General features: G+C 41.6%; 3 protein-coding genes across 3 annotated transcripts; all 3 read right to left on the bottom strand.

Annotated features, from left to right (window-relative positions):
• Window positions 1–1,982: 1,982 nt before the first annotated feature.
• nppb (natriuretic peptide B) lies at window positions 1,983–3,457 on the bottom strand. The gene is made up of 3 exons (XM_020107813.2): window positions 3,273–3,457; window positions 2,553–2,838; window positions 1,983–2,281 (listed from the first exon to the last, which is right to left on the bottom strand). The coding sequence occupies exons 1-3, from the start codon at window positions 3,375–3,377 to the stop codon at window positions 2,271–2,273; spliced, it is 402 nt and encodes a 133-aa protein (XP_019963372.1). The 5' UTR covers window positions 3,378–3,457; the 3' UTR covers window positions 1,983–2,270.
• A 3,452-nt stretch (window positions 3,458–6,909) lies between these two features.
• LOC138410552 (uncharacterized) lies at window positions 6,910–9,331 on the bottom strand. Its single transcript, XM_069527174.1, has one exon. It carries the CDS (start codon window positions 9,329–9,331, stop codon window positions 8,423–8,425), a length of 909 nt encoding a protein of 302 aa, XP_069383275.1. The 3' UTR covers window positions 6,910–8,422.
• Window positions 9,332–19,642: 10,311 nt separating this feature from the next.
• nppal (natriuretic peptide A-like) lies at window positions 19,643–20,951 on the bottom strand. Its single transcript, XM_020089021.2, has 3 exons — window positions 20,817–20,951; window positions 20,379–20,680; window positions 19,643–19,901 (listed from the first exon to the last, which is right to left on the bottom strand). Exons 1-2 carry the CDS (start codon window positions 20,910–20,912, stop codon window positions 20,381–20,383), a joined length of 396 nt encoding a protein of 131 aa, XP_019944580.2. The 5' UTR covers window positions 20,913–20,951; the 3' UTR covers window positions 19,643–19,901; window positions 20,379–20,380.
• Window positions 20,952–24,457: the final 3,506 nt, after the last annotated feature.

Genomic DNA, 24,457 nt, shown 5'->3' with positions numbered 1-24,457 from the left:
ACACAAGTTCTAAACTCCATATACTCAAAGAACTCAAATTTACTCTACTGGATGTGTGTTGGCAGTGTTGTATATCATACACAACTAACTACAACAATAGTCAATAGACATTTAGTTATTTTGATGCCCTCTACATTGCTTTATTCAATTTAGTTTTTTGGATGTACAGTGGCGAAGACTTCTACGCCTAGTACAATCCTGGTAGGCCGCCAGGAAGTGTCCCTTGAGGGAGGAGTACTGTGATGATTCTATGTTTTTTATGTGTTCTCTCTCCCGCCCCCCTTTTGTTGTGGTGAAAACTAAGTTTCACTCGTGGTCCAAAAGTCCAAAAATTCAGTCGAATAAAAAGCAGGAGAAGTCAACTTTAAAGCAGCGGAGTTTTATTGTCGACAAGAAAACCAGAGAGCATTCAGTAGCGAGCCAGAGCCACACCAGAGAAAAACTCTGACAAACAGTGGTGTTGCTCCGCTTTATCTACCCTTAAGGGCCACGGCTGTTACTAATCTGACTGGTCTATCATTACATCTATCATTTATGGTCTGACATCGTGATCTAATCTTATTGGTTATTGGGGATGGTCTAACATTGCGACCTTCCCCCTGGAAAGTCTCCAAGCATCGGGGTTACTTTGGTACGTTGGACTTGAGTTTACACCTTGAAAGCCTCATATACACACATATACTAACATGGTATATGACAATGACGTAACCCCAGAGTTTTTATTCAGTTCATGGTTTGAGTTTCTAAGGACTTTCTCCACCTGGCCCACAAGTATAAAATCGATAAATCTGATGTGAGAACCCAGCAAAGGATCCTTTGCAGGACTCACTGCAAATGAGGGGTCGATGATGAAATAATGTGTTACATCCTACCTCTCCCTGCTGCATAACAACACGCCTGAATCCAGCAGAGAATTTGTTGCTGTTGTGAAGACGTCTAAGTGGAGTCTCTCCCGCTGCATTGTTGACTGAAAAAGTCTGCCTAATACTCTGCAGAACATGTCTGAGATTGGCTTAAGGGATAGTAAGAAATTGTATTCACTCATTGTCTACTCACCACTATGCCAATGCAGGGGTGGGTGTTTGAGTCGACAAAACACTTTGGAGTTTCAGGTATAAGCAGAAGTAGATGGTGACCACTTCTTCAAAAGTAAAAAACTACTGAAAAAAAATGCCTCCATCCTGCTAATGTGGTGTCATCAAAGTGTCCATAAGCCCCGACATTCAAATTTGATTGAAAACACCATAATTAACACCATGTTTTAGCATCCTCTAATATTCCTCCCATAGAGCTGCGTTTGCACATGGATCACAGTGGGCATCTCGGCTAAAAACATGGTGTTAATACACGTTTTTAGCACATACACATAATGGTGAGTAGTTAGGTAATGAGTGAATTTTCATTTTTGGGTGAACTATCCCTTTAAAACAGAGTAGTTGTGGTCGAGCAGGTCCCTACATACAGCAGATCATGTGTGGATGATCAATGAGCCACAGTTGTGTAAATGAGTTGGCAGGAGATGGTTGGGTGGGTCTGTCTGAGGTATGAAATTTAAAAAGCAGTGTAACAGTAATTACAATTATAACAATCCAGTCTTTAATTTCTTTGAAGATCAAAGACTGGATTGTTTTTTTATGTAATATTATGTAATGTGTAATGTAATATGCTCAAACTATTAAAACAGAAATCAATTCCCCAGGTACAGACCTTTCAGTTTTCTGTCCTGTAGACAGAAATTATGTTTGTTCACCTTCAGGAAGTGTATATGTGTACAGATGTGCAAAAATTAAGTAAAGACTGTTTATGTATACATGCACAACATGTGGAAATTGTACGGGCTCTCCTGTGCTGTGCCATCCTCTGTTGTGAAACAGGTTTCAACAACCTCTCAGCCCACTAGTTGGAGAGGGGGTCAACAACTTATATGTTTAACGTAACAACTCTCATGAACTCCTGCAGATACCACAACCTGGATGACTGAGAATCTTTACAGATATATTTTTATTTACTTATAGAGCAGGTAAATTAGATACAATCACAAATTGCCACTGGAGATCACTCCAGATAGATATTAAACAGGTCTGCTTTACTTTAAGAAGTGGAAATATATTAAAACATTCATAATACAGAGCAATCTTACAATCAATTCAAGTCAATATACCCCAAGCCACAAACAATGTCAATAAATATTAGTAAATAAATAGCAATCAGATAAAAATCTTTTGGTAGATGCATTGCAGTTCCAGAACGTAGATGGTAAGACTTCATCTTTACTTTGAACCTGCAAGAAAAAAAGATAAAGATTATTTTTGAAATATATATTTTAGTATTAATTTAATTAATGGCACAAATATGTGTGGACACTATACTACACCATATAATACTGAACACATTTAAAGACAATGCAAATTGAGCTATTCTGGTGCTTTCAGTGGAGGTGGATCATGACTGTTTTATTTTTTATTAGGTTAATCGATCCACAAAAGTTACACCAGTTTGGCCTGGAGCTGCAGGGTTGCTGTGCTTGTTAAAGTAGAGTTATTGTAACTTACTGTATCTGCCAACAGTGTTACACCCCAGAGAACTCATCGAGCCTATTCTGTCCATCCGTCGACCAAAGCAACCCGAGGATCTCCTTGATGAATCGTTGCGGAGGATCTTCAGGTTCTTAGCTGAGAAAAATTCCCTGATTGCTGCCTCATCCAGTCCAGTTTGGGGCTGCTGTCCATCTGCTCCCTTCTCTGTATACAGGCTATCCAGGCCATCTTGCTCTGCAGGGACTCTCTGGTCCACTTCTGTCTGCAGTGAAAATGACTCTTGTAGTCTGTGAAGTAGCAGCTGCAACACCAAGGCACAAGTTGGTTAAGATTTTAAGAATAAAGAAGCATTTGTAATATTTTCATACAGTTTAGACAACAAATATTCTGTCAGGTAAATGTCCCTGAAGTTAATATTTGTGGGTTATACAGTTGCAGCCGTAGTTATCATACAGTTATTAATTGCTTAGAGCACCAATTAAATTTCACATGGCACATAAAAAAGATCACCAAGCCACATTAAATCGCATGTGGTTGCAAAGACCTCATTGAAAGCTGCTGTCAAACAATAAAAGGAATCTTACTGTATTGCAATTTTTTTATCTCTTGAAGTTCGATATTTCACATGACATTATGATGTTGTCCCTTCTTTATTTCCTTAAATTCACATGGCAGAGCCCCAAAAACTCCAACTTTACAAAAGCAGGTTTCGTAATCACTCATTTGGAGACTCACGTTTAAGATGTCCATGTCAGTGTCAGTCAAACCGGTGCTAATGGGATACGTCCTGAGCAGCTGCAGGTTTAAAATGATGCAGAGTGAAATAAGAGACAAATGCATATTTCTCTGTCTGTTCTTCTTGATGGTATCAAATGATGGATGGATGGATGATCTTGGGATTGGTAGCTTTGGATGCTGGAACCCACAGCAACACCCTTATATACTTAAGCCTGACATACATAGGTATGCCAGGAATTGTACTGGCATTCCTGACACCTCATTCTGATAACAGGAGCTGTCGGAAATGGCTCCTTTTAAAGGGTTGTCTCTTAGATATAGAACATTCATATGACATGTCTGCTTCCATTTGGTACTTTGTTTCCCCCCCCCCCGGGGCAGTGTTGTCACTGAGCTATGGGAAGTAGTAAACTCATAAACACCATGACAGTGTTACTAAGAGTAGTGTACGTGATTGTGGCAGGGTATCCTGCTGGTTTGAAAGATCAGCCACTCTGCTAAAGGGTCCATGAGATTGTCACTACTCTCATACCAACTAGAGAAAACACTATGAAACATCACATGGATATTTCTGACTTATATAAATAATTTTTTATATTATCAATGTGTCAAATGCAGAATTACTTGTCAACAATTTTAATATCTTTTCAGATCAGTTTTGGTTTTACTGTGTTGTTGTTTTGATTTAGAGTCTTGTTTAGAGTGCGGCTCAGGCTGGTTTTCTGTCTGAACCTGACCTGGTGTTTTCCCCGATTACAGGCATGTGGTGTGTTAAACATTTAAGTGGATAACCCACCTAAATTGATCAAATGTTTGTCTGAACCCAGCCTGACTCAGGCTCAGATTGGGTATCCACTTTTCTTTCCTCAGATTTCTTTCAGTTAAAAGGCTGCGATAAACCACTGGTGTAATCCAGGGTATACACGGGTATACAGCATATTTTTCGCTTATTTTTCAGTAAGCATTGCGTATACCTACTTCTAAATCCCCCCTGATGCGCACCATTCAGTGGTATCTGGGAGCCAAATTACCGATTTTTTTCCTTGGATGGTGAAACCATGACCCACGCTACTCTGCCTCTAATGTTTGTTTTTTTTTTAACTCGCTTACTATCGCACCTTCGACTTACTATCATACATGCGAGATACAGTAAATCGTGCACGCGAGATACATATAGAATCTATATGTCATTCACGCCCCAACCTGCTGACAACTGGCCAATGGGGAAACCAGCCATGCCATCCCACCCCTACCATTGGTCCAAACGGCCATGTGCCCATCTGTAACACGTTCATTGATGTGGGAAAACACAGTGCTTCAGCAACAACAACACTTTACAGCTGAACACAACACAATCACAGATAACAGTGACAGAGTATATCACTGTTAATTAAATTTTCAATTCAATTCAATTTTATTTATATAGCGCCAATTCATAATTTACATTATCTCAAGGCACTTTACATTTAAAGGTCAAGACCTTAAAAAAATAGTAACATAGAGAAACCCAACAGTTCCCACAATGAGCAAGCACAGGCGACTGTGGAGAGGAAAAACTCCCTCAATAACAGGGAGAAACCTCTGGCAGAACCAGGCTCAATGTGGGCGGAGATCTGCCTCGACCGGTTGGGGTGAGGAAAGAAAAGTAAGGGGGGAGGAAAGGAGAGATGGGTGGAAAGCGGGGGAGAGAAGAGAGAGATGAGGTGGAGAGAGAGAGACCGGGAACAATTTGGCACCATCAGTATCAAGGCTGACTATAACAATAACTAAATAAATAATGATGACAATGGTGATGGTAGTCGTTGTTGTCCTGCAGTCCCGGTGCCGGAGTTATCTGAAACGAGATAGAGAGAAGAGCCAGAGGGACTATGGGAGGACAAAGTGACACTTTGACATGATGACATGTTAAAACTAATAAATAAATAAATAAACAGGTGTGGGGGGGCAGAGAGACAGAGAGACAGAGGGAAGTGAAGAAGTGCTCAGTGCATGATGGGAGTTCCCCCAGCAGTCTAGACCTATAGCAGCACAACTAAGGGATGGTTCAGGACTCAGCTGATCCAGAACTAACTATAGGCTTTGTCAAAGAGGAAGGTTTTTAGTTTTACTTTAAATGCTGGGACAGTGTCTGCCTCCTGAACCCAGAGTGGGAGCTGGTTCCATGGGAGAGGAGCCTGATAGCTAAATGTTCTACCTCCTGCTCTACTCTTACAGACTCTTGGAACCACTAGAGAGCCTGTGTTTTGGGAACGAAGTGATCTACTTGGATAATAAGGTGTTATCAGCTCTTTGATATATGAGGGGGCGTGATTGTTGAGGGCTTTAAAAGTGAGGAGCAGGATCTTGAATTCTATTCTAAATTTTACCGGGAGCCAATGTAAGGAAGCTAAGACAGGAGTGATATGATCTCTCCTTCTAGTTCCTGTCAGCACTCGTGCTGCAGCATTTTGGACCAACTGGAGACTTTTAACAGTCTTCATGGAGCATCCTGCTAATAGAGTTGCAGTAATCTAATCTAGAGGTTACAAACGCGTGGACTCGTTTTTCAGCATCCTGCTTAGACAGGATGTTTCTAATTTTGGTAATATTGCGCAGATGGAAGAAAGCCGTCCTAGACACTAGTTTAATATGGGGGTCAAATGACATGTCTTGGTCGAACAACACTCCAAGGTTCCTCACAGTGGAGCTGGAAGCCAGACTGACACCATCCAAAGTGACTATCTGGTCAGACAGTGTTTCTCTGAGATGTTTAGGGCCAATTACAACAACCTCAGTTTTGTCTGAGTTCAAAAGTAGAAAATTTTGGGTCATCCAGGCCTTGATATCTTTGAGACATTCCTGAAGTTGAACTAGGCGATTAGATTCATCATGCTTAATGGAAATATACAATTGGGTGTTGCTGCATAGCAGTGGAATTGTATGTGGTGCTATCTGATAATGTTGCCTAAGGGGAGCATATATAAGGTGAAGAGTATTGGTCCAAGGACAGAACCTTGTGGAACCCCATGATTAACTTGCATGTGCATGGAGGAGTCATTGTTAACATTAACAAATTGGAATCTATCTGATAAATATGATTTAAACCAGTGTAGTGCTGTTCCTTTAATTCCTATATGTTGTTCTAATCTCTGTAGCAGAATCTTATGATCTATTGTGTCAAAGGCTGCACTAAGGTCCAACAAGACGAGGACAGAGACAAGTCCATCATCTGATGCCATAAGAAGGTCATTAGTGACTTTCAATAGTGCTGTTTCTGTGCTGTGATAGGTTCTAAATCCTGACTAAAATTTTTCCAATAAACCGTTACTATCTAAGTAACCACACAGCTGGTTAGCAACGGCTTTTTCTAGGATTTTGGAAATGAAGGGCAGGTTGGATATGGGTCTATAGTTAGCTAAAACCTCTGGATCAAGCGTAGGCTTTTTAAGCAGAGGTTTAATAACGGCTACCTTAAAAGCCTGTGGTACGTAGACGGTTAGCAAAGACATATTAATCTGATTTAAAATGGAACTGTCAATTAGGGGGAGGACTTCTTTAAAAAGTCTAGTTGGAACAGAGTCCAGCTGACAAGTAGTTGGTTTAGATGATGAAACTAACGAGGTCAGTTCAGGAAGATCAATAGAGTAAAATTTGTTTAGACATAAATCTGGAGCTATGGTTCCAGGACCAGACAATGTATCAGTGTTATTCACTGGGAGGAGGTGGTGGATTTTATCCCTGATGGTTTTAATTTTATTAGTGAAGAAGCTCATGAAGTCATTGCTTCTCAGATCTAGAGGAATAGATGGGTCAGTAGAGGTGTGACTTTCTGTCAGCCTGGCTACAGTGCTGAAGAGGAACCTGGGGTTGTTCCTATTTTCTTCTATTAGTAATGAATAATAAGAGGTTTGGGCATTTCTAAGTGCTTTTTTGTAATTTATAAGGCTATTCTTCCAGGCTAGGTGGAAGTCTTGGCGATTGGTGGAACGCCACTTCCTTTCTAGCTTCCGCGATGTCTGTTTTAGAACGCGCATTTGGGAATTATACCACGGAGCTAATCTCCTCTGACTTACTTTCTTCTTTTTTAATGGGGCGACAGCTTCAAGTGCTGTTTTTAGTGAGGCTGCAGTACTATTTACAAAGTTATCAACTAGTGTGGGAGTAAGGTTTTGATAATCTTCTTGTATTGTACTGAGACATGGCTGAGAGGGAAGTGAGGAGGGGAGCAGTTCTTTGTGAACAGTTTTGTCGGATAAACATCGACTGTAATAGAATTTCCGTCCAGAATTGACGTAATTAACAATTCTGAATTCAAATGTAAGTAAAAAATGGTCAGACAGAAGAGGGTTCTGTTGGAATATTCTTATATTTTCTATGTCAACGCCATATGTCAGGACAAGATCAAGAGTGTGATTCAGGCAGTGGGTCGGTTGATTCACATGTTGAGTGAAACCAATCGAGTCTATTATTGATTTAAATGCTGAACTAAGGCTGTCATTGGCAACATCTACATGAATATTGAAATCACCGGCTATAATGATCTGATCTGTTTTAAGAACTAGTTCTGATAAAAATTCAGAGAATTCAGATAGGAATTCAGAGTAAGGGGCAGGTGGACAATATATGATGACTATATTAATTGGTTTATGTGACGTCAGGCTTGGGTGGATGAGGCTTGTTCTAAGATTTTCGAAAGAGTTATAACTCTCTTTTGGTCGGGGGTTGATAGATAGATCAGATTTAAAGATTGCTGCAACCCCTCCACCTCTGCCTGTGTTCCGAGGAATGTGAGTATTAGAGTGGGTTGGGGGCATCGCTTCATTTAAACCTACATATTCTCCGTCTTGTAGCCAAGTTTCGGTTAGGCATAATAAATCTATTTGATGATCAGTAATGAGATCATTTATAAGTAAAGATTTTGAATTTAGTGACCTGATATTTAATAAAGCGCATTTTATAGTTATGTTTTTAGCTGATGTTTTGGCTGTGTTAATTTTGACTAGGTTTGAATGTATCACCCCTCTCCTGTGTACTTTTGATTTAAAGAAATTAGGTGGTCGGGTGGCAGACACAGTTTCTATAGGACATTGTGATGGTGACTGTTTGAATAGAAGCGCAGAGAAGCGTGTAGGACTGCGACTCTGCCTCCTGGTCTCAACTCTGGATTGTCAGGGTGTGGACTTTCTAACAAACGTTGTCATGTTTCTAGATATGAGAGCTGCTCCATCCCAAGTGGGATGAATACAGTCTCTCCTAATCAGACCAGGTTTCCCCCAAAAAGTTCTCCAATTGTTAACGAAGCCGATGTTGTTATCTGGACACCACCATGACAGCCAGCGGTGAAAGGATGACGTGCGGCTAAACGTGTCATCACTGGAAACATTAGGCAGGGGTCCAGAGAAAATGACGGAGTCCGACATTGTCTTTGCATATGTACACACCGAATCAATATTGATTTTTGTGATCTCCGACTGACGTAGTCGGAGGTCATTACTGCCGACGTGAATAATAATCTTACTGTACTTACGCTTACCCTTAGCCAGCAGTTTTAAATAGGACTCTACGTCGCCCGCTCTGGCCCCGGGAATACATTTAACTGTGGTCACTGGTGTCGCTAACTTCACGTTCCTTAGAATAGAGTCGCCAATAACCAGAGTTTGTTGATCAGCGGGTGTGTCGCTGAGTGGGGAAAATGTATTAGACACGTGAACGGGTTGGTGGTGAACCTGGGGCTTCGGTTTAGGGCTACGCTTCTTGTTTCGCACAGTCACCCAGCCGACCTGTCTTCCCGGCTGCTCGGGAGCTGCTGGGGGGGCTGGAGAAGCTACAGCTATGTGGCTCGCACCGGCTACTGGGGACTGGCTCACTACATCGCTACACGATCTACTCTCCATGGTGCAGAGCCGCGACTCTAAAAGGCTCATCCTCGCCTCCATCCTGGCAAATAAGCTACATTTAACACATGTATCGTTATCGCTAAAGGAGGCAGAGGAGTGACTGAACATCAAGCACACTGAGCAGGAGAGAGCAGGGGAGTGAGAGGGAGAAGAAGGTTCAGAACAGCGTTGTAAATGCATTTTTCATTGTTAACTAAATAGTGTTGTTTTGTTACATATTGTTCTGTTGAATAATTTGAATGAAGATGTTCAATCATCATATGATATTCATATATATAATGAGTTATGCTAAAATTGTGTTTATTTAAATTTTATGACAGTGCACTTTTGAGTTTATCTGATTGGTTTTGATGTGTGGCAGAGAATGATTAGCATTTTTTTAAATCTAAGGTGAAATGTTTGTGTGACCAGTAATACCTACAAACTGCTCCTGATCAAGTCATGTTAATTTTATAATAGTGGCACACACTGGCCCATGCTATCTGTTGCAAATCAGCTATTCAAAGAGGCCGTTTACAAAATAAACTACTGACTTGCCAAGTGAGAGAATAGGTGTTATTCCTTAGTCCATCCACAGTGTAGATGGACTAAGGAATAAGGAATAGTTCAAAATGCATAGTTGTCTCTCACTAGTCTGTGGACCAGTATTGGTTTAGTAATTTCATAATCCTTCCTCCCTGAGATCAAGCAGCAGAAATTATGTGACAATGAGCAAATATTACTGATGGATTTTAGGGTAAACTAAATAGAGTAGTCTTACATGTCACTGTTTCTAAAACAGGTCATTTTTCTGGGCTGCGTTAAAAAAGGGCAAAAATTTAGAGTATATCCACTTCTCTAGGGACCACTACACCACTGCGATAAACCCATCTGATCAACTTGTTGGCACATCAGAGTTTTCCAGAAACTGGAACTCCATGTCAATTCCTGTCAGTTCCTGTTAGTTTTCTACGGAGCCCGTCTGGTGACATGGGTGGAAAAAAAAAAATTCTGTGGGAACGAGATCCTATTCCATGGCCACGACTTGCTTAATGCGTGGGAACGGGATGATTATTAGGTGGCCACAATTAATTAGACGCATGATGAAATCTATAACTTCCCCGAGGTCAGCATATTGTTTTACGTTCGAGCCTGTGCTTTTTGAGCAGCCGAATTAAGTGTCTCTTGCTCAGAATTACTCCGTGTCTAACCACAAGTGATATCAGGATATTGTTAGTAATGAGGAGATAGGGCACGATGTCTTCAGTACATTTATTTTCGTTCTTTTTACCACGAACAAACTTTGTGAACTGCCGCACACAGAGACGTATCTCAACGGTCCTTTCGCCCTCGGTTCCACACACACACACCGGCCCTGCCACACCCACCAATCAACAACATGCGTACTCAGCATTTTCAACATGCACTTCCCTGATTGGCCGAGAGACAGACAGCCAGGCCAGCTGGAAACAGGAATTCATCCCTAGATTAAAGTAAAACGAAATCAGATCAAACTTCCATGTCCATGTTTGCGGCTGAAGGTACTGATGCCAGAAAGTCAACAGTGGCCATGTCTTATTAATTCATGGCCACCTAATAATCATCTTGTTCCCACGCATTAAGCAAGTCGTGGCCACAGGATAGGATCTCGTTCCCGCGCGTTATTAATTCGTGGCCACGGAATTTTTTTTTTCCCACCCATGTCACCAGATGGGCTCCATAGCTTTCTGTGCTGCCTGCAGATTCCTGTGAACAGTCGTGAACCTGAACTTCCACAGCAATTTACAGAGTGGTTATTTTACATGCAGTGGTGGGTCCCCATGTCTGCATCCGTCAGCTCCCTGTGCTGCTCCACACTCATGTCCTGTGTGTGTCTGAAAACATAAACAAAGAAGAAACTAAGTTAAGGCTTTACTATAAGCACTATATGTTGTGTCTCGTCAACTATATTAATTTTATTCATGTTCATGTTTAGAGTTATGCCATGCCTTAGTTTAGTATGTTAAATTAAACTTCACTCATGTCTAGTCTCGTCGTGCACTTCCTGTTTTATTTTGTACTCACCTTTTCCCTCTCGTTTCAAACCCTGACTTCCTCCCTTTGTGTGATTTTCCCACCTTTGTGATCCTCTTCCCCGCCCCTGGTTGGTTTCACCTGTTTTCCCTTACCTCATGTACAAATAAAATGGTAAATTGTGGTATTTATATAGCGCTTTTCTAGTCTTGATTACCACTCAAAGCGCTTTACACTACAGTTTGCCATTCACTCATTCACACACACATTCATACATAAAGTGCATCTATGAGCAGCACTTTTTGTTGTTCTATGGGGCAATTTGTTTAAGTCTTTCGGGTGAGGGATCTTTGGTACTGGAACCACACAGAAGGTTTTCCATAGCAGTGGCACTTTTCCCAGCTTCAGGCTCATGTTGAAGATGTACTCCACAATCCTGCACAGCTGGTCTGCACAGGTCTTGAGGAGCCTGGAGCTGATCACATCTGGACCCGTAGCATTCTTCACCTTCATATTCCTCATCTCATTTCTCACCTGGAGAGATGAGAGGGACAGAGTGGAGCAGGGGGGCTGAGTTTCGGATGGGGGGGATGGAGTGTTGCAGACTCCAGTGGAGGGAGTCTGCAACATGAAAGCAGTGGAGAGGGAGGTAAAGGTGAGAATGGGGCTGGAAACGGGCGGGATGGAAGAGGTGGTGGTGGGCAGCAGAGATGAGTGGGCTGGGGGAGGGGTGGGTGTCTGGTCAAACCTGTTGAAGAATAGGTTCAGGTCGTTCACCCACGACTGATCCCCCGCAGCCTGGGAGTCTGGTTTCCTCTGCCCTGAGATTGTTTTAAGGCTTTTCCAGACTCCACTGATGTTTCTCTGCTTTGCTGTTGGAAAAACACCGTACAGTCTTGGTGGGTACAGTGTTATCAACACAGAAGTTTATGTAGTCCGTTATGCAGCCTGTTAAACTGTCGATGTCCTCCCCATGAGAAACAAACAGTTCTTCCCACACAGTTGAGTCAAAGCAGTCCCTCAGAGCCTCTTCAGACTCCTCAGTCCATGTCTTAACTGTGCGGGTTTCCACTGGTTGCCTGTTAACAAGGGGCTTGTAAACAGGCAGGAGATGCACCAGGTTGTGATCAGATCTTCCCAGGGAAGAGAGGGGGTATGAGTTGTATGCCTCCTTGCTGTTGGCATAGAATAAGTCCGTGTTTTATTGTCTCTGGTGTTGCAGGTGACGTATTGTTTGAATGTGGGCTGGGTGGAGGACAGAGAGGCATGATTGAAGTCTCCAGAGATGAGGAAGAGGGCCTGTGGGTGCCGTGTCTGCAGTGAGCTTGTGACTGAGTGGAGAACATCACAAGCTGATTTAAGCCATGTTTCTGTAAAAGCCAGAAGACAGGCACTTCTGTACTCGTCAAGGAACTTCACAGTTGCTTGAAGTGACTGAACATTGGCTAGGATGACAGTGGGAAGGGGTATCTGATGATGGCCTTGTCTTTTTAGCCTCTGGAGAACGCCACCATGTCCTCCCCTCTTCCTTGCACCCGTCGGCTTAGATGTCCAGTTGCGGTTCCTCAGGGAAGAGTCCGGACGGATGATCTCTGCAGGGAAAACTCTTGAGGCATCCACGGTGCCCCAGACGGAGTTGCCCATAAACAGGAGGAAATCATGGCTATACTGGTAGGCTCCTCCTGGTGCTCACAAAGCCCGCACAAAAAATGGCAAAAATAAATAGATAAAAGGAATAATATGGTGAACCATTGTTGCTTCCTTCCACGCAGATAGTATTAAAAACAGATTAGTGATGACGATAACAACAGGTTAAAACACATCACAAACCACACTGCACCACTCAACTGCTGCTGCATGTCGCCATTACCAGCGCCAACTAAGGCTGTTTGTCTGAGCCAGTTCAGACTAGTTCTATAGGCACAGTTTGAGACAGTTTTTAGGACACAGGAAACTTATTTACATACATTTCCTTTGAATATAGAGCATAATTCCTTGGACAGTCAAAAATTAATAGAAAGGTCATTAAGGTAATAAATAGAAAGGACATACAGGTTTCAGGTCACAAACAGTTCAGGTCATAAAAAGTTACTTTTCAAACACTAACACCTACTGGTTAGAATAAAAAAGTGCATGGAGTAGGGTAACTACAGAGAAACTGTCATGGAGATGCGATGCGGGGAGAGGGTAAGGGAGCAGGTGGACCAAAAAATGCAGAACCAAAAGTATTCAACCAAAAGTGTCCTTTAATTTCAGGCAGGGTGAAAGTAACAAAAGGAAATCTACAAGAACACAAACATGCGCTCAGGCAAAACAGGGGAGCAACACAGGAAAAGACTTGAAACACTGACACTTACGGGGAACATGGCAAGAGGTGACACAACACATGGACAAGGGCATCCAACAACGACGAACTGACAAATACAAATACATGGGGGAGCAAAACGATTTAAATACACACTGAACTGATGAGTAACTAGAGACAGGTGGCACAGGACAAACAGGTGAGCCTGACGAGGGCAGGAAGTCTAGGGGGGAAAACACACCAGGAGCAGGGACTACAAAATAAAAAAGGAAACAGTGGAACACTAATAGGAAGACGGGCTGGAGCACAGGGTGGAACATAGAAAGAGGAACAAAGAGATGAACACAGCGAGGAACACAGGAGAAGCACAGGGTGGAACACAGAGAGAACACAGGGTGGAACACAGAAGGGAACACGAGAGGAACACAGGGTGGAACACTTCTGGTTGGAGGACGACCACTCTACCCATCCGCCACAGGCGCCCATCAATCACTCCCCCGATATGATTACACAGATATGACGGGAGTGACAAGCAAATACATGTAACCCCCCCAGAGGCTACAGGTGGCTGCTGGGATGCCGGCGAGCACATGGCAACAAATAAATCAAAATCCAAACTGAACATTTCAAACCCAGCAAACCACCTGAAGGGGGAAAATGGAGAAACCTCAGAGAGAGCCACATGCGAGGGATCCCTCCTCCAGGACGGACAGGAGTGCGATATGACACACGTGTAACGCGGACAGCTCAGAGATAGTAGTTTGTCCCCCGGCAGCAGCATCTAGCTCATGCGGGGCCCGACGGGAGGAGCAAGCGTAAGTGTGAGGAGGTGGGGAGAAAGACCCACACAAGAACATGAGTTTCACAAAAGCGTCTGCACTTAAGGGGACAAAGGCGCTGAAGCATGCCTGTGACTGCACCAGCCGCAGAGATGCAGGGGTCTCCAAGATATGGCATGCAACAATGGAATTAGGCAGCAGAGAGTACATTTTAGAGCAGCAACTGCAACAATATTCCTTCTTGTGGTGTCTGACATAGCATAGTTAGCATGGATGATGGAGAGCTGCAGTTGTAGCTGTGCCACTTAGAGAGTGTGGGGAATAGTGTTCAGGTATCAGGCCGCAGCTCTGGCAGGGATGCGAAGCTTTGAGTAGATCTCGTCATGGGTTTCCAAACATTGTTGGTGAGCAAGGGTGTTTCCAGATGGATTGGAGAGCTACTATTATTTCATAGAGGAGAAAGAACAAAAGCAGTATTATTTTTAGCCATGATAATTCAGAAGTCTTGACAGTTATATCAATGTACTGTGAGTACTGTGCCATGCCTACTACCAGTGGGTGTTAGCTTATGTAAGTGAACACCAGCTTATGGACATTTCTTCAGTTGGGTACCTCAGTGTCATCACATTTTTCAGCCTCTAAATGACAAGACACCCTTTTCTAAGACAGGCACATCACAGACTGATCAGACTTGGGTGCATGTCCATAGCATCTTGGGGCCCAGTTGGGATCTTACCTCCTAAACCAGTGCCATTGGCTGCAGCGTTTTGCAGTGTGTGATGTTTCTTTTATGGTCTGGTGCAGGGCTTGTCCATGGATCCCCAGGTCTTTGATCAACCTGATGATGGATGTTGCAAGGAAACCCCTGCAGCCAAAGTCCTGTTTTAGCTGTAAAGCTGTTTCTTTAGTGTCCACTTCTGTCCTATTGTCAGTGATGGTGCAATTCTATTATAGTCTGTGTTTATCTGATAAAACTTTGAATACATTTAAAGAGCTGCTTCCTTCTAGACTTACCTCTCAGCCATGTGTCAGTACAATACAGGAAAGTTATCAAAACCTTACTCCCACACCAGATGATAACTTTGTTAATAGTACAGCAGCTTCAATAAAAACAACCCTTGACACTGTTGCCCCCTCTAAAAAAGAATGCAAATCAGAGGAGATCAGCTCCGTGGTGTAATTTTCAAACACGTGTTCTAAAACACGCGGAAACTAGAGAGGAAGTGGCGTTCCACCAATAAACATGACTGTCACCTAGCCTGGAAGGATAGCTTGATATATTACAAGAAACCACTAAGAAATGCCAGAACCTCTTATTATTTATTATTAATAGAAGAAAATAATAACAACCCCAGGTCCTCTTCAGCACTGTAGCCAGGCTGAAAGAAAGTCATACCTTTACTGACCCATCCATACCTTTAAACCTGAGAAGCAATGATTTCATGAGCTTCTTTACAAATGAAATTATAACCATCAGGGATAAAATCCACCACCTCCTCCCAATGAATAGCACATACATAGATACATTGTCTGGTCCTGAAACCATAGAACTAGATTTATGTTTGAACCAATTTTATTCTATCAATCTTCCTGAACTGACCTTATTAGTTTCATCATGTAAACCAACAACTTGTCAATTAGACTCTGTCCCAACTGGACCTTTTAAGTTTTCCCCCTGATTGACAGTTCCATATTAAATCAGATTAACGTCTTTGTTAACCGGCTATGTACCATAAGCTTTTAAGGTAGCTGTTATTAAACCTCTGCTTACAAAGCCCACTCCTGATCCAGAGGTTTTAGCTCATTATAGACCCATATCAAATGCCCTTCATTTCAAAAATCCTAGAAAAAGCAGTTGCTAACCAGCTGTGTGATTTCTTAGATAGTAACGGTTTGCTGGACAAATTCCAGTCAGGATTTAGAATCCATCACAGCACAGAAACAGCACTATTGAAAGTCACAAATTACCTTTTTAAGGCATCAAATGATGGACTTGTCTCTCTACTCATCCTGTTGGATCTTAGTGCATTATTCAACACCATAGATCATAGAATCTTGTTACAGAGACTAGAACAATATATAGGGATCAGAGGAACTGCAATAGACTGATTTAAATCATATTTATCAGATAGATTTCAATTTGTTAACGTCAACAATGACCCCTCCATGCACAAGTTAGTCATAGAGTTCCACAAGGTTCTGTCCTTGGACCGATACTCTTCACCTTATATATGCTCCCCTTAGGCAACATCATGAGAAAGCACCACATACACTACCATTGTTATGCAGATTCATGCTTCATTTCTATGAAGTATGATAGATCTAATCACTTAGTTACTATTCAGGAATGTCTCATCAAGGCCTGGATGACCCAAAACTTCAGAGGTCATTGTAATTAGCCGTAAACATCTCAGAGAAACACTGTCTGAAAAGATAGTTACCTTGGATGGTGTCAGTTTGGCCTCCAGCTCAACTGTGAGGAACCTTGGAGTTATGTTTGACCAGGACTTGTCATTTGACCAACATATAAAACAAGTCTCTAGGACAGCTTTCTTCCACCTGCGCAATATTAAGAAAATTAGAAACATTCTGTCTCAGAAGGATGCTGAAAAACTAGTCCACGCATTTGTTACCTCTAGAAGGAGAGACATATTACTCCTGTCTTAGCTTCTCTACAATGGCTCCCTGTAAAATTCAGAATAGATTTCAAAATCCTGCTCTTCACATTTAAAGCCCTCGACAATCAAGCCCCTTCATATATCAAAGACCTGATAACACCATATTATCCAAATAGATCACTTCGTTCACAAAACACAGGCTCTCTTGTGGTTCCAAGAGTCTGTAAGAGTAGAACAGGAGGTAGAGCATTCAGCTACCAGGCTCCTCTCCCGTGGAACCAGCTCCCACTCTGGGTTCGGGAGGCAGACACCATCTCAGCATTTAAAGTTGAACTTAAAACGTTCCTTTTTGATAAACCCTATATTAAGCACTGGATCAGGTAAGTCCTGAACCATCACTTAGTTATGCTGCTATAGGTCTAGACTGCTAGGGGAACTCCCGTCATGCACTGAGCACCTCTCCACTTCTCTCTGTCTCTCTGCACCCCCACATTCATTAATTTATTTATTTTAATACATGTCAATGACTATTTCACTTTGTCCTCCCATAGTCTCTCTTTCTCTTTTTCTCTCTCATTTCAGATATCTCTGACCCCAGAACCTCAGGACAACAACTTTACCATTATCACTATCATTAATTACAATATCTCACTAATTAATTATTATATGAATTGTGCATGTTATCAATAATAATTAATAGTCTTTACACTGTTGTTTACATTTTAACTAGTCAGATCTGATACCTGATGGCGCTCAAGTGTTCCTGGTCTTTCTCGCCCCCCTCTCCCCTACTTCCCCCTCCCCACTATCTCTCTCTTTTCTCTCCCCTCTTTTCCACCCATCTCTCCTCTTCTTCCCCTGTTTCCTTTGCTCACCCCAACCGGTCGAGGCAGATGACTGCCCACATTGAGCCTGGTTCTGCTATAGGTTTCTACCTGTTAATGAGAGAGTTTTTCCTCTCCACAGTCGCCAAAGTGCTTGCTCATTGTGGGAACTGTTGGATTTCTCTATATGTTGATTTTAAGGTCCTAACCTTCGATTGTCATCCATGAAGGCCCTGATTGGTGTTAATCTGACCCCCATCTTTTGTTGCTTACCACCTACTACCCATTTTTCACCTTCATGATGCTGCCATATGGTGGTAAAATCTGGTGTTCTGAAGCAGAATTGTAGATTTTTGTAGATCTCTTTCTCTACTCTTGGCTGATTGGTGCCAGATCATGCTAATGTGTTCTAAACATCCAGAGAACCATGGAATTCCAGGTTTTTGGACTGATGTATCCACCAAGCTTTTGGTATAATTTTCTTCACCAATGCCACTCATATTAATTTCCACAAGAAGTGTAGAACATCAGGAGCATTCTTATATACCCTATACGGGACACCATTCGGGCCTAGTGCTGCTACACGCTCCCACCTTACTGTTCTTCCTCCCCTTTATTCTTTGCTTTGCTCTCCTCTCCTCACAGGTGTTGCGGATCTGATCATTGTGGCTCTGCCCCAGTATTTAAATGAGGGAGCAGGGGCGGCTCACTCTCTTCCAGCAGCAGCAGCAGCAGTAGTAGCAGCTTATTTCTAGTTTAGGTTTACTTTCAGGTTTATTAATTTAGAGGAAGAGGCTCTGGGCTCCACAGCACCTGTGGCCTGGCCCAGACTTCCGCATCTTTTGATATTTTTTTAGTTTGATAAATTATAGATAGTTAGTTTCTTTTTTGTCATTTGTAAGTTGTCTTCTATTTTTAAACTTTTACTCGGTTGGCGTTCTTCTATTTGTGGCCATAATGGGGGCTGATGACGCTCTTGCCCACCTTCTCCACTTCTTTCCATTGCAGAGGTTTCACACCCGTTTTGTGTGCTGGCTGCTCAATGGGTGGGAAATCAGATGGAATAGCTATCCTGATGTCATCAGGGTTCCTCCCTTCTTTTGAGAGAGATTTCATGAACAAACAGTATATTCTAAATTGACTTTAACGTGTATTTCATTACAGAACGTATGATATTTTATGTTTTGTCTGGCCAACGTAATTTTATCGGTAAATATACATCCATTCCTGCCATTCAGGCCTTCAACACATTCCAAAAACAATTGGGATGGGGTGCAGTTTGGGGCTAGTAATAAGGTAGAATGATTTTTTTTCACTTTTATTATTTAACTGAATTGTATTTGTATTCTTCCACATCAGAGAGTATATTATCTCAAGGCACTTAAATGAGTAAGGTCAGAATTTACAAAATTACAGAAAAACTCTAAAGTTCCCACAACAAACAAGTTGGATGACTGGGGAGGGAAAAAACTCCTCTTTACCATTTAATAAATATCTAGCAGAACCAGACTCTGTTTTTTTTTTATTTGGTGAAAATAAAGAGACATTCCCTTGAGGGGCCACAGTAACCATGTATCCAAAGTAACAGTATGCATTTCCAGGTTAGTTATAACATGTTTATAATGGATCCAATCTTCACTGTTGCATCAGATATTTTTTTTATGATGCTCAAATCAGTGTCAGTTTTAAACTTCCATTTTCTAATACTCCAATCCAAATTATAGGCAAATGTTTTCGTTGATTGATTTTCACCACTTTTGTTTGTTTATTTAAATTGAAGCCAAAATGTGGCTGTGAAAGTGAAAATGAATTATACACTGTCATTTTTTCCACCCAAAATATCTCAGACTGAATATGCATCTATTGACAGCTGCTGATTATTATAAAAATTTAATAATAACAACTATATGTTTGAATTAAGGGATTTCCCAATCATATTTACCCTGTTCATTTGTTTTCCTCTGAAAAAAAACACTTTTAGTAGTGCCCTAAAAAGAAATTCAAAAAGACTCAGCTATTATGCAAAATTTATTTTACTAGAATAATATCAGGCAAATCTATTTTGTCCAACAAGAAAATAACAAAAATAAAATACATTTACAATAATACGTTCCATGGAGAGAAGAGGCTGGATTACTGCCCTTTAAAGAGTCAGTCACAGCAGTAGAGTAGCTCCGGTGATAGTTATGGGCATACAGATTTGCGGATGCTTGAACCCAGAGCGATCCACATCTGTTGACAGAACAAAAACATATTACTACACTAGAGGCAAAAGCAGTTTGTTACTTTTTAATGTCTAAAATTGGTATTTTTGACCCGCAGTCACACTGAAACCATAAGTGTAAAGGAGCTGTTGTATAATAAATATGTTATTTACGAATATACTGTTTTGTTTTAATTCCCCTGAAAAACACCACAGACAGAACATTCATGGTGGATTTGGACATTAAAAAACATTTGCTTAATATGTGAAGTTCAATACTGCTAAGGACTTTAAAATCCTAGGGTATTTTATTGCTATGGGCACATATGTGCTCCATTATGCTTACTCTGAAAATATGTGCTAAAATATTTTAATAAATCTATACAATCAAAAGTACAAAAATCTATATATGTGATTTTAGTTATGTAAGGTATTATTTTAACAAATAAACTAGGGTTTCATTCTTTCAAAGAATCATACAATTGCCTCGAGTTCCCCAAGCCTACTTTTAGCATCCCAGTCCGCTGAAAGAGCCGATCCTCTCTAACCGCACACCAAAACAGCTTCTTAGTCCTCCCTTTTTGTAGCGGCTCGATGAACGTTTGGAGGTCCTCATGAGGTCTTTAAAGAGATCAGCCAGGACACTTTGTTCAGCTGCAGGTGTCGAGGTGTAAGGCTTTGAGGACTCCCGAGGATGCTTCTCTGGAGCGCTTCCTCTGATCTCCGACTTGTTTCCATCTGTCTCCATCTCCTCAGAGTAGTAATACGGCACCGCGTTGAGCTTCTCTTCTAATAGCTGCTTCAAACTCTGGAACATTTAAACAAACAGTCTAAGTTATATTAACAAACAGTAATATACAGACAAGCCATTGCATATTTCATCTTCAGTGTCGTATGTTACACTCATCCACATCATTATCATCAGTCAAGGACAGGTCATTCACCTGTAGACCAAAAACGGATTTGGCTCCAGTGAAATTAATAAATAGAAGCAGAGACAAACAGTAAACGGAGACACTTGGGTTCATTTTCTTCTGCATGTTTTATCTTGCTATAGTTTTCAGATCAGCTCAGTCAGTCCTGCTCCACTGACTCTGCTGTGGTGAGCAGGGGCTGCATTTATAGGTTCCACGACCTGATTCCGTCACAGGGTCTGAGAAAATTAATGAGGCATGATTAATGCTTCACCACGTGGGAGTACAGGCTAGCCTGACTGTTGAAAATTGGGACCGGAAGTGTTCACAGGTTAATACTTCTCTGAAGCTGTCAGGCGACATGACTGATGTGCTTGACATTTTGCTTGGTAGCCTGTAATTATCACAGGCTACTTTCAGCACTCAGGTCTCTTTGCAAGATTTACAAAGATTTTTTTCAGAGGGGAATATAAGTAAAAAAATAATATTTATTCTTCTTTTTGCTTCATAAACTAAGTGAAACTAAGCACCAAACTGTCATTAAACATTTACAAGCTTGTCACTAGACAGAATCTTGATATTCAACAATTCTACAACCCACATTATATTCAATAACAAGGTTTTTAAAACAAAATTACATCTACAATGAACAGTTAAATGAAAGTCACACACTTACTTATTGTATACATTGAAAATTAAGATTTATTTGAAAATGTATGTGTGTGTGTTTCTGCACATGCACAAATCTATGTGCTTGTCTTGTATTAGTATGCTTTCCCATCATGTCCTATCCCGTACTCCTCCCACAATTCAATCGCCCTGCTACCATCCAGACAGTACAAAGGACAAATGATGAGCCATTAGCCCTTAACCCTGCAAAACTGACAGCACAGTGTGTACATGGATGACAGCTTCTACCATCTTATCAATTGGAGGGTTCTTATGTGAAATTAGCTCAGACCTCAGGGGCAGCACTGAAGATTGCACAGGTTTGCTGAGGAAAGGATCACAGCCTTCCTACTGTCATCTATTGTTATATTTCAAAGAGACAGATGTACTGCTGATGATGAGTGGTGGGAAGTATTTAGATCCATTACAATTCCCTTTAAAGTCAAATATGGTCCATTGTGTGTGTGTGTAAGTCACATAATTAATGAACAAAATATTTATTTGTTGGACATTTCAGCCTGGTTTGATATGACATATACTTTTAAAAAAATAAAAATAAACATCAAATGTTGCTCAAATATCTTTGCCTGACTTACTTGCTGATGTTTTGTCTGCAGTGTAGGTCTAGAAGCTGAACTATGCAGTATGCTGATTTTCATGGCTGACATTTATAAACCTCTTAACTGTCATTGAGATGATGAACGTTGAATCCACCCTCACAATAGTTCCCCTCCATTAAAGGCCTTAATTAGAGCATAAGAGCCCCATCATGTCAATGATGGAGCTGGCTGAACTGAGACAAAGAACTCTGAAATGAGAGGCACACTTACCGAGCAGCACTGTTTGTCAGACAACAAAGCAGAGGGTCCAGATGCCTGTTCTTCAAGAGGAACTTCCTGATAAATTGACTGCTAGTTTGATTGAACTATAACCCATTTTTCTACATATATGCATTAACAGAAGGCATTAATTATCTGGTGTGTTGATAATTAAATGAGATTGGTCATGATCTGATCTCAGCTCAGTGTGACCAGTCCCTAATGATTACAGTAATTTAATCATCAGCCACTGGATATATGATTTTTGAACACTATATCTTTATGTTTTTGATTGTTTGATGTTGATGATTTGTGATGGTACAGAATGCCTCATTAAGAGATCTATGTCAGACATGTTAAACTCAAGGCCCAGCTAGATGCACACGGAGCGAGCCATCCTCTCCACTCACTAACCAAGTATTTGATTATATTAAATGATTTTTACAGCGTCCAGAGATCCCAGTGCCTGCCACATTAAGTTCACCATGTCTCTCAAGCTTATCTATCTCTCTTTTTACTTCTGTCTTTCTCTCTCCATCTCAGTTTTTGTCCAGAGAGCCATGTTGCACAATGCCAGGCTAGATGCACACAGAGCGAGTGCCCCTCCTCACCTGTCGAGTATTTGATGATTGTAAATTATTTTTCCAGTCTTCCAGAGATCCCAGTGCCTGCCTCATCAAGTCCACCCACATGCTTTTCTCTGTGATGAAGATGAAAAAAACCAAACACACAGGAGTCGTCTCACTGATGTAATAATAATAATAATAATAATAATAATGCATTGTATTTCAAAGGTGCCTTTCTGTCACTCAAGGACACCGTACATAGTTAAAAGCAAAAAAGCGAAACATTAAAATAAGAAACATTAAAAGAGAGTCATTAAAAGTATACATCCTTAAAACATTAAAACCAGTTAAAATTTCACAGTGGCATGAGGTTGGTTTAGACGGAGAAGGCAATTTTAAACAGATGGGTTTTTAGTGATGACTTAAATTGTGAGAGTGAGTTTTGAATGACGGGTGGTAGAGAATTCCAGAGCTGGGGAGTAGAGTGGCTGAAAGCTCTGCTCCCCTTGGTGGTGAGACGGGCAGAGGGGACAGACAGGTGAATAGAAGGAGATGATCTGAGGGACAGAGAGGGAGTGACAACATGAAGGAGATTGGAAATGTTGGAGCAAGATTATGGATGGCCTTGAAGGTAAGCAGAAGGATTTTGTAGTTGATGCGTGATTTGACAGGGAGCTGTTGTAGGACAGGAGTGATGTGGTGGATGGAGGGGGTTCTGGTGATGATGCGGACAGCTGAATTCTGGACCAGTTGGAGCTTGTGGAGGGATTTGTGAGTGAGACCGAGAAGGAGAGAGTTGCAATAATCCAGGCAGGATGTGACGAGACTGTGAACGAGGATGGCAGTGGTATGGGAAGTGAGGGAGGGGCGGAGGTGAATTATGTTGCGCAGGTGGAAGTAGGCAGACCGGGTGATGTTATTGATGCAGGATTGAAAAGAGAGAGTGCTATCGAGGATGACACCTAGACTCTTAACCTGTGGGAAGGGGCAAATGGAGCAATTGTCAATGTTGAGAGAGAAACTCTCGGTTTTGGATAATGTGGTTTTGGTGCCAATGAGGAGAACCTCAGTTTTGTTACTGTTTAATTTAAGAAGATTAGAGGTGAACCAATATATATTTCTGCCAAGCAGTCAGTAAGGGAGGTGGGTGGGAGGTTGGAGGTGGGTTTGCTGGTGAGGTAGAGCTGGTGTCATCCACGTAGCAGTGGAAATTGATGTTGTATTTATGAAAGATATTACCGAGGGGAAAAAGATAAATGATGAAGAGGAGGGGCCACAGGACAGAGCCCTGGGGCACACCTGAGGTTAGAGAGACAGGTTGGGATATGAAAGTTTTAAGTCGGATGAACTGAGTGTGGCAGGAGAGGTATGATTTAAACCACTTGAGGGGTGATGCCAATGGAGGAGAGTCTATTGAGGAGGGTAGTGTGACAGATGTTATCAAATGCTGCACTCAGGTCAGGGAGGATGAGGATAGAAGGTAGTCCAGAATCAGCTGCCATGAGGGTGTCATTGGTGATTTTTGTGAGGACCGTTTCTGTGCTGTGGAGTGGGCGGAAACCAGACTGGAACTGTTCATACAGGTTATTGTCAGATAAATGAGAATGGAGTTGTGTGG

Source organism: Paralichthys olivaceus, chromosome 6, assembly GCF_024713975.1.
Source record: "Paralichthys olivaceus isolate ysfri-2021 chromosome 6, ASM2471397v2, whole genome shotgun sequence".
Taxonomy (NCBI): Eukaryota; Metazoa; Chordata; class Actinopteri; order Pleuronectiformes; family Paralichthyidae; genus Paralichthys; species Paralichthys olivaceus.
The sequence above is the reverse complement of the archived record's forward strand: the minus strand, read 5'-3'. Positions and strand labels throughout refer to the sequence as shown.

Bases quoted from the DNA above. Each gene is read 5' to 3' on its own strand.
- LOC138410552 (XM_069527174.1), bottom strand. From the start codon at position 9,331: ATGCATTTACAACGCTGTTCTGAACCTTCTTCTCCCTCTCACTCCCCT.
- nppal (XM_020089021.2), bottom strand. From the start codon at position 20,912: ATGCAGAAGAAAATGAACCCAAGTGTCTCCGTTTACTGTTTGTCTCTG. The intron at 20,681-20,816 runs GTGAATGACCTG...TAAATGTTCCAG, and splicing joins AATCCGTTTTTGGTCTACAG to AGTTTGAAGCAGCTATTAGA.
- nppb (XM_020107813.2), bottom strand. From the start codon at position 3,377: ATGCATTTGTCTCTTATTTCACTCTGCATCATTTTAAACCTGCAGCTG. The intron at 2,839-3,272 runs GTGAGTCTCCAA...TTGGTGTTGCAG, and splicing joins CTGACATGGACATCTTAAAC to CTGCTACTTCACAGACTACA.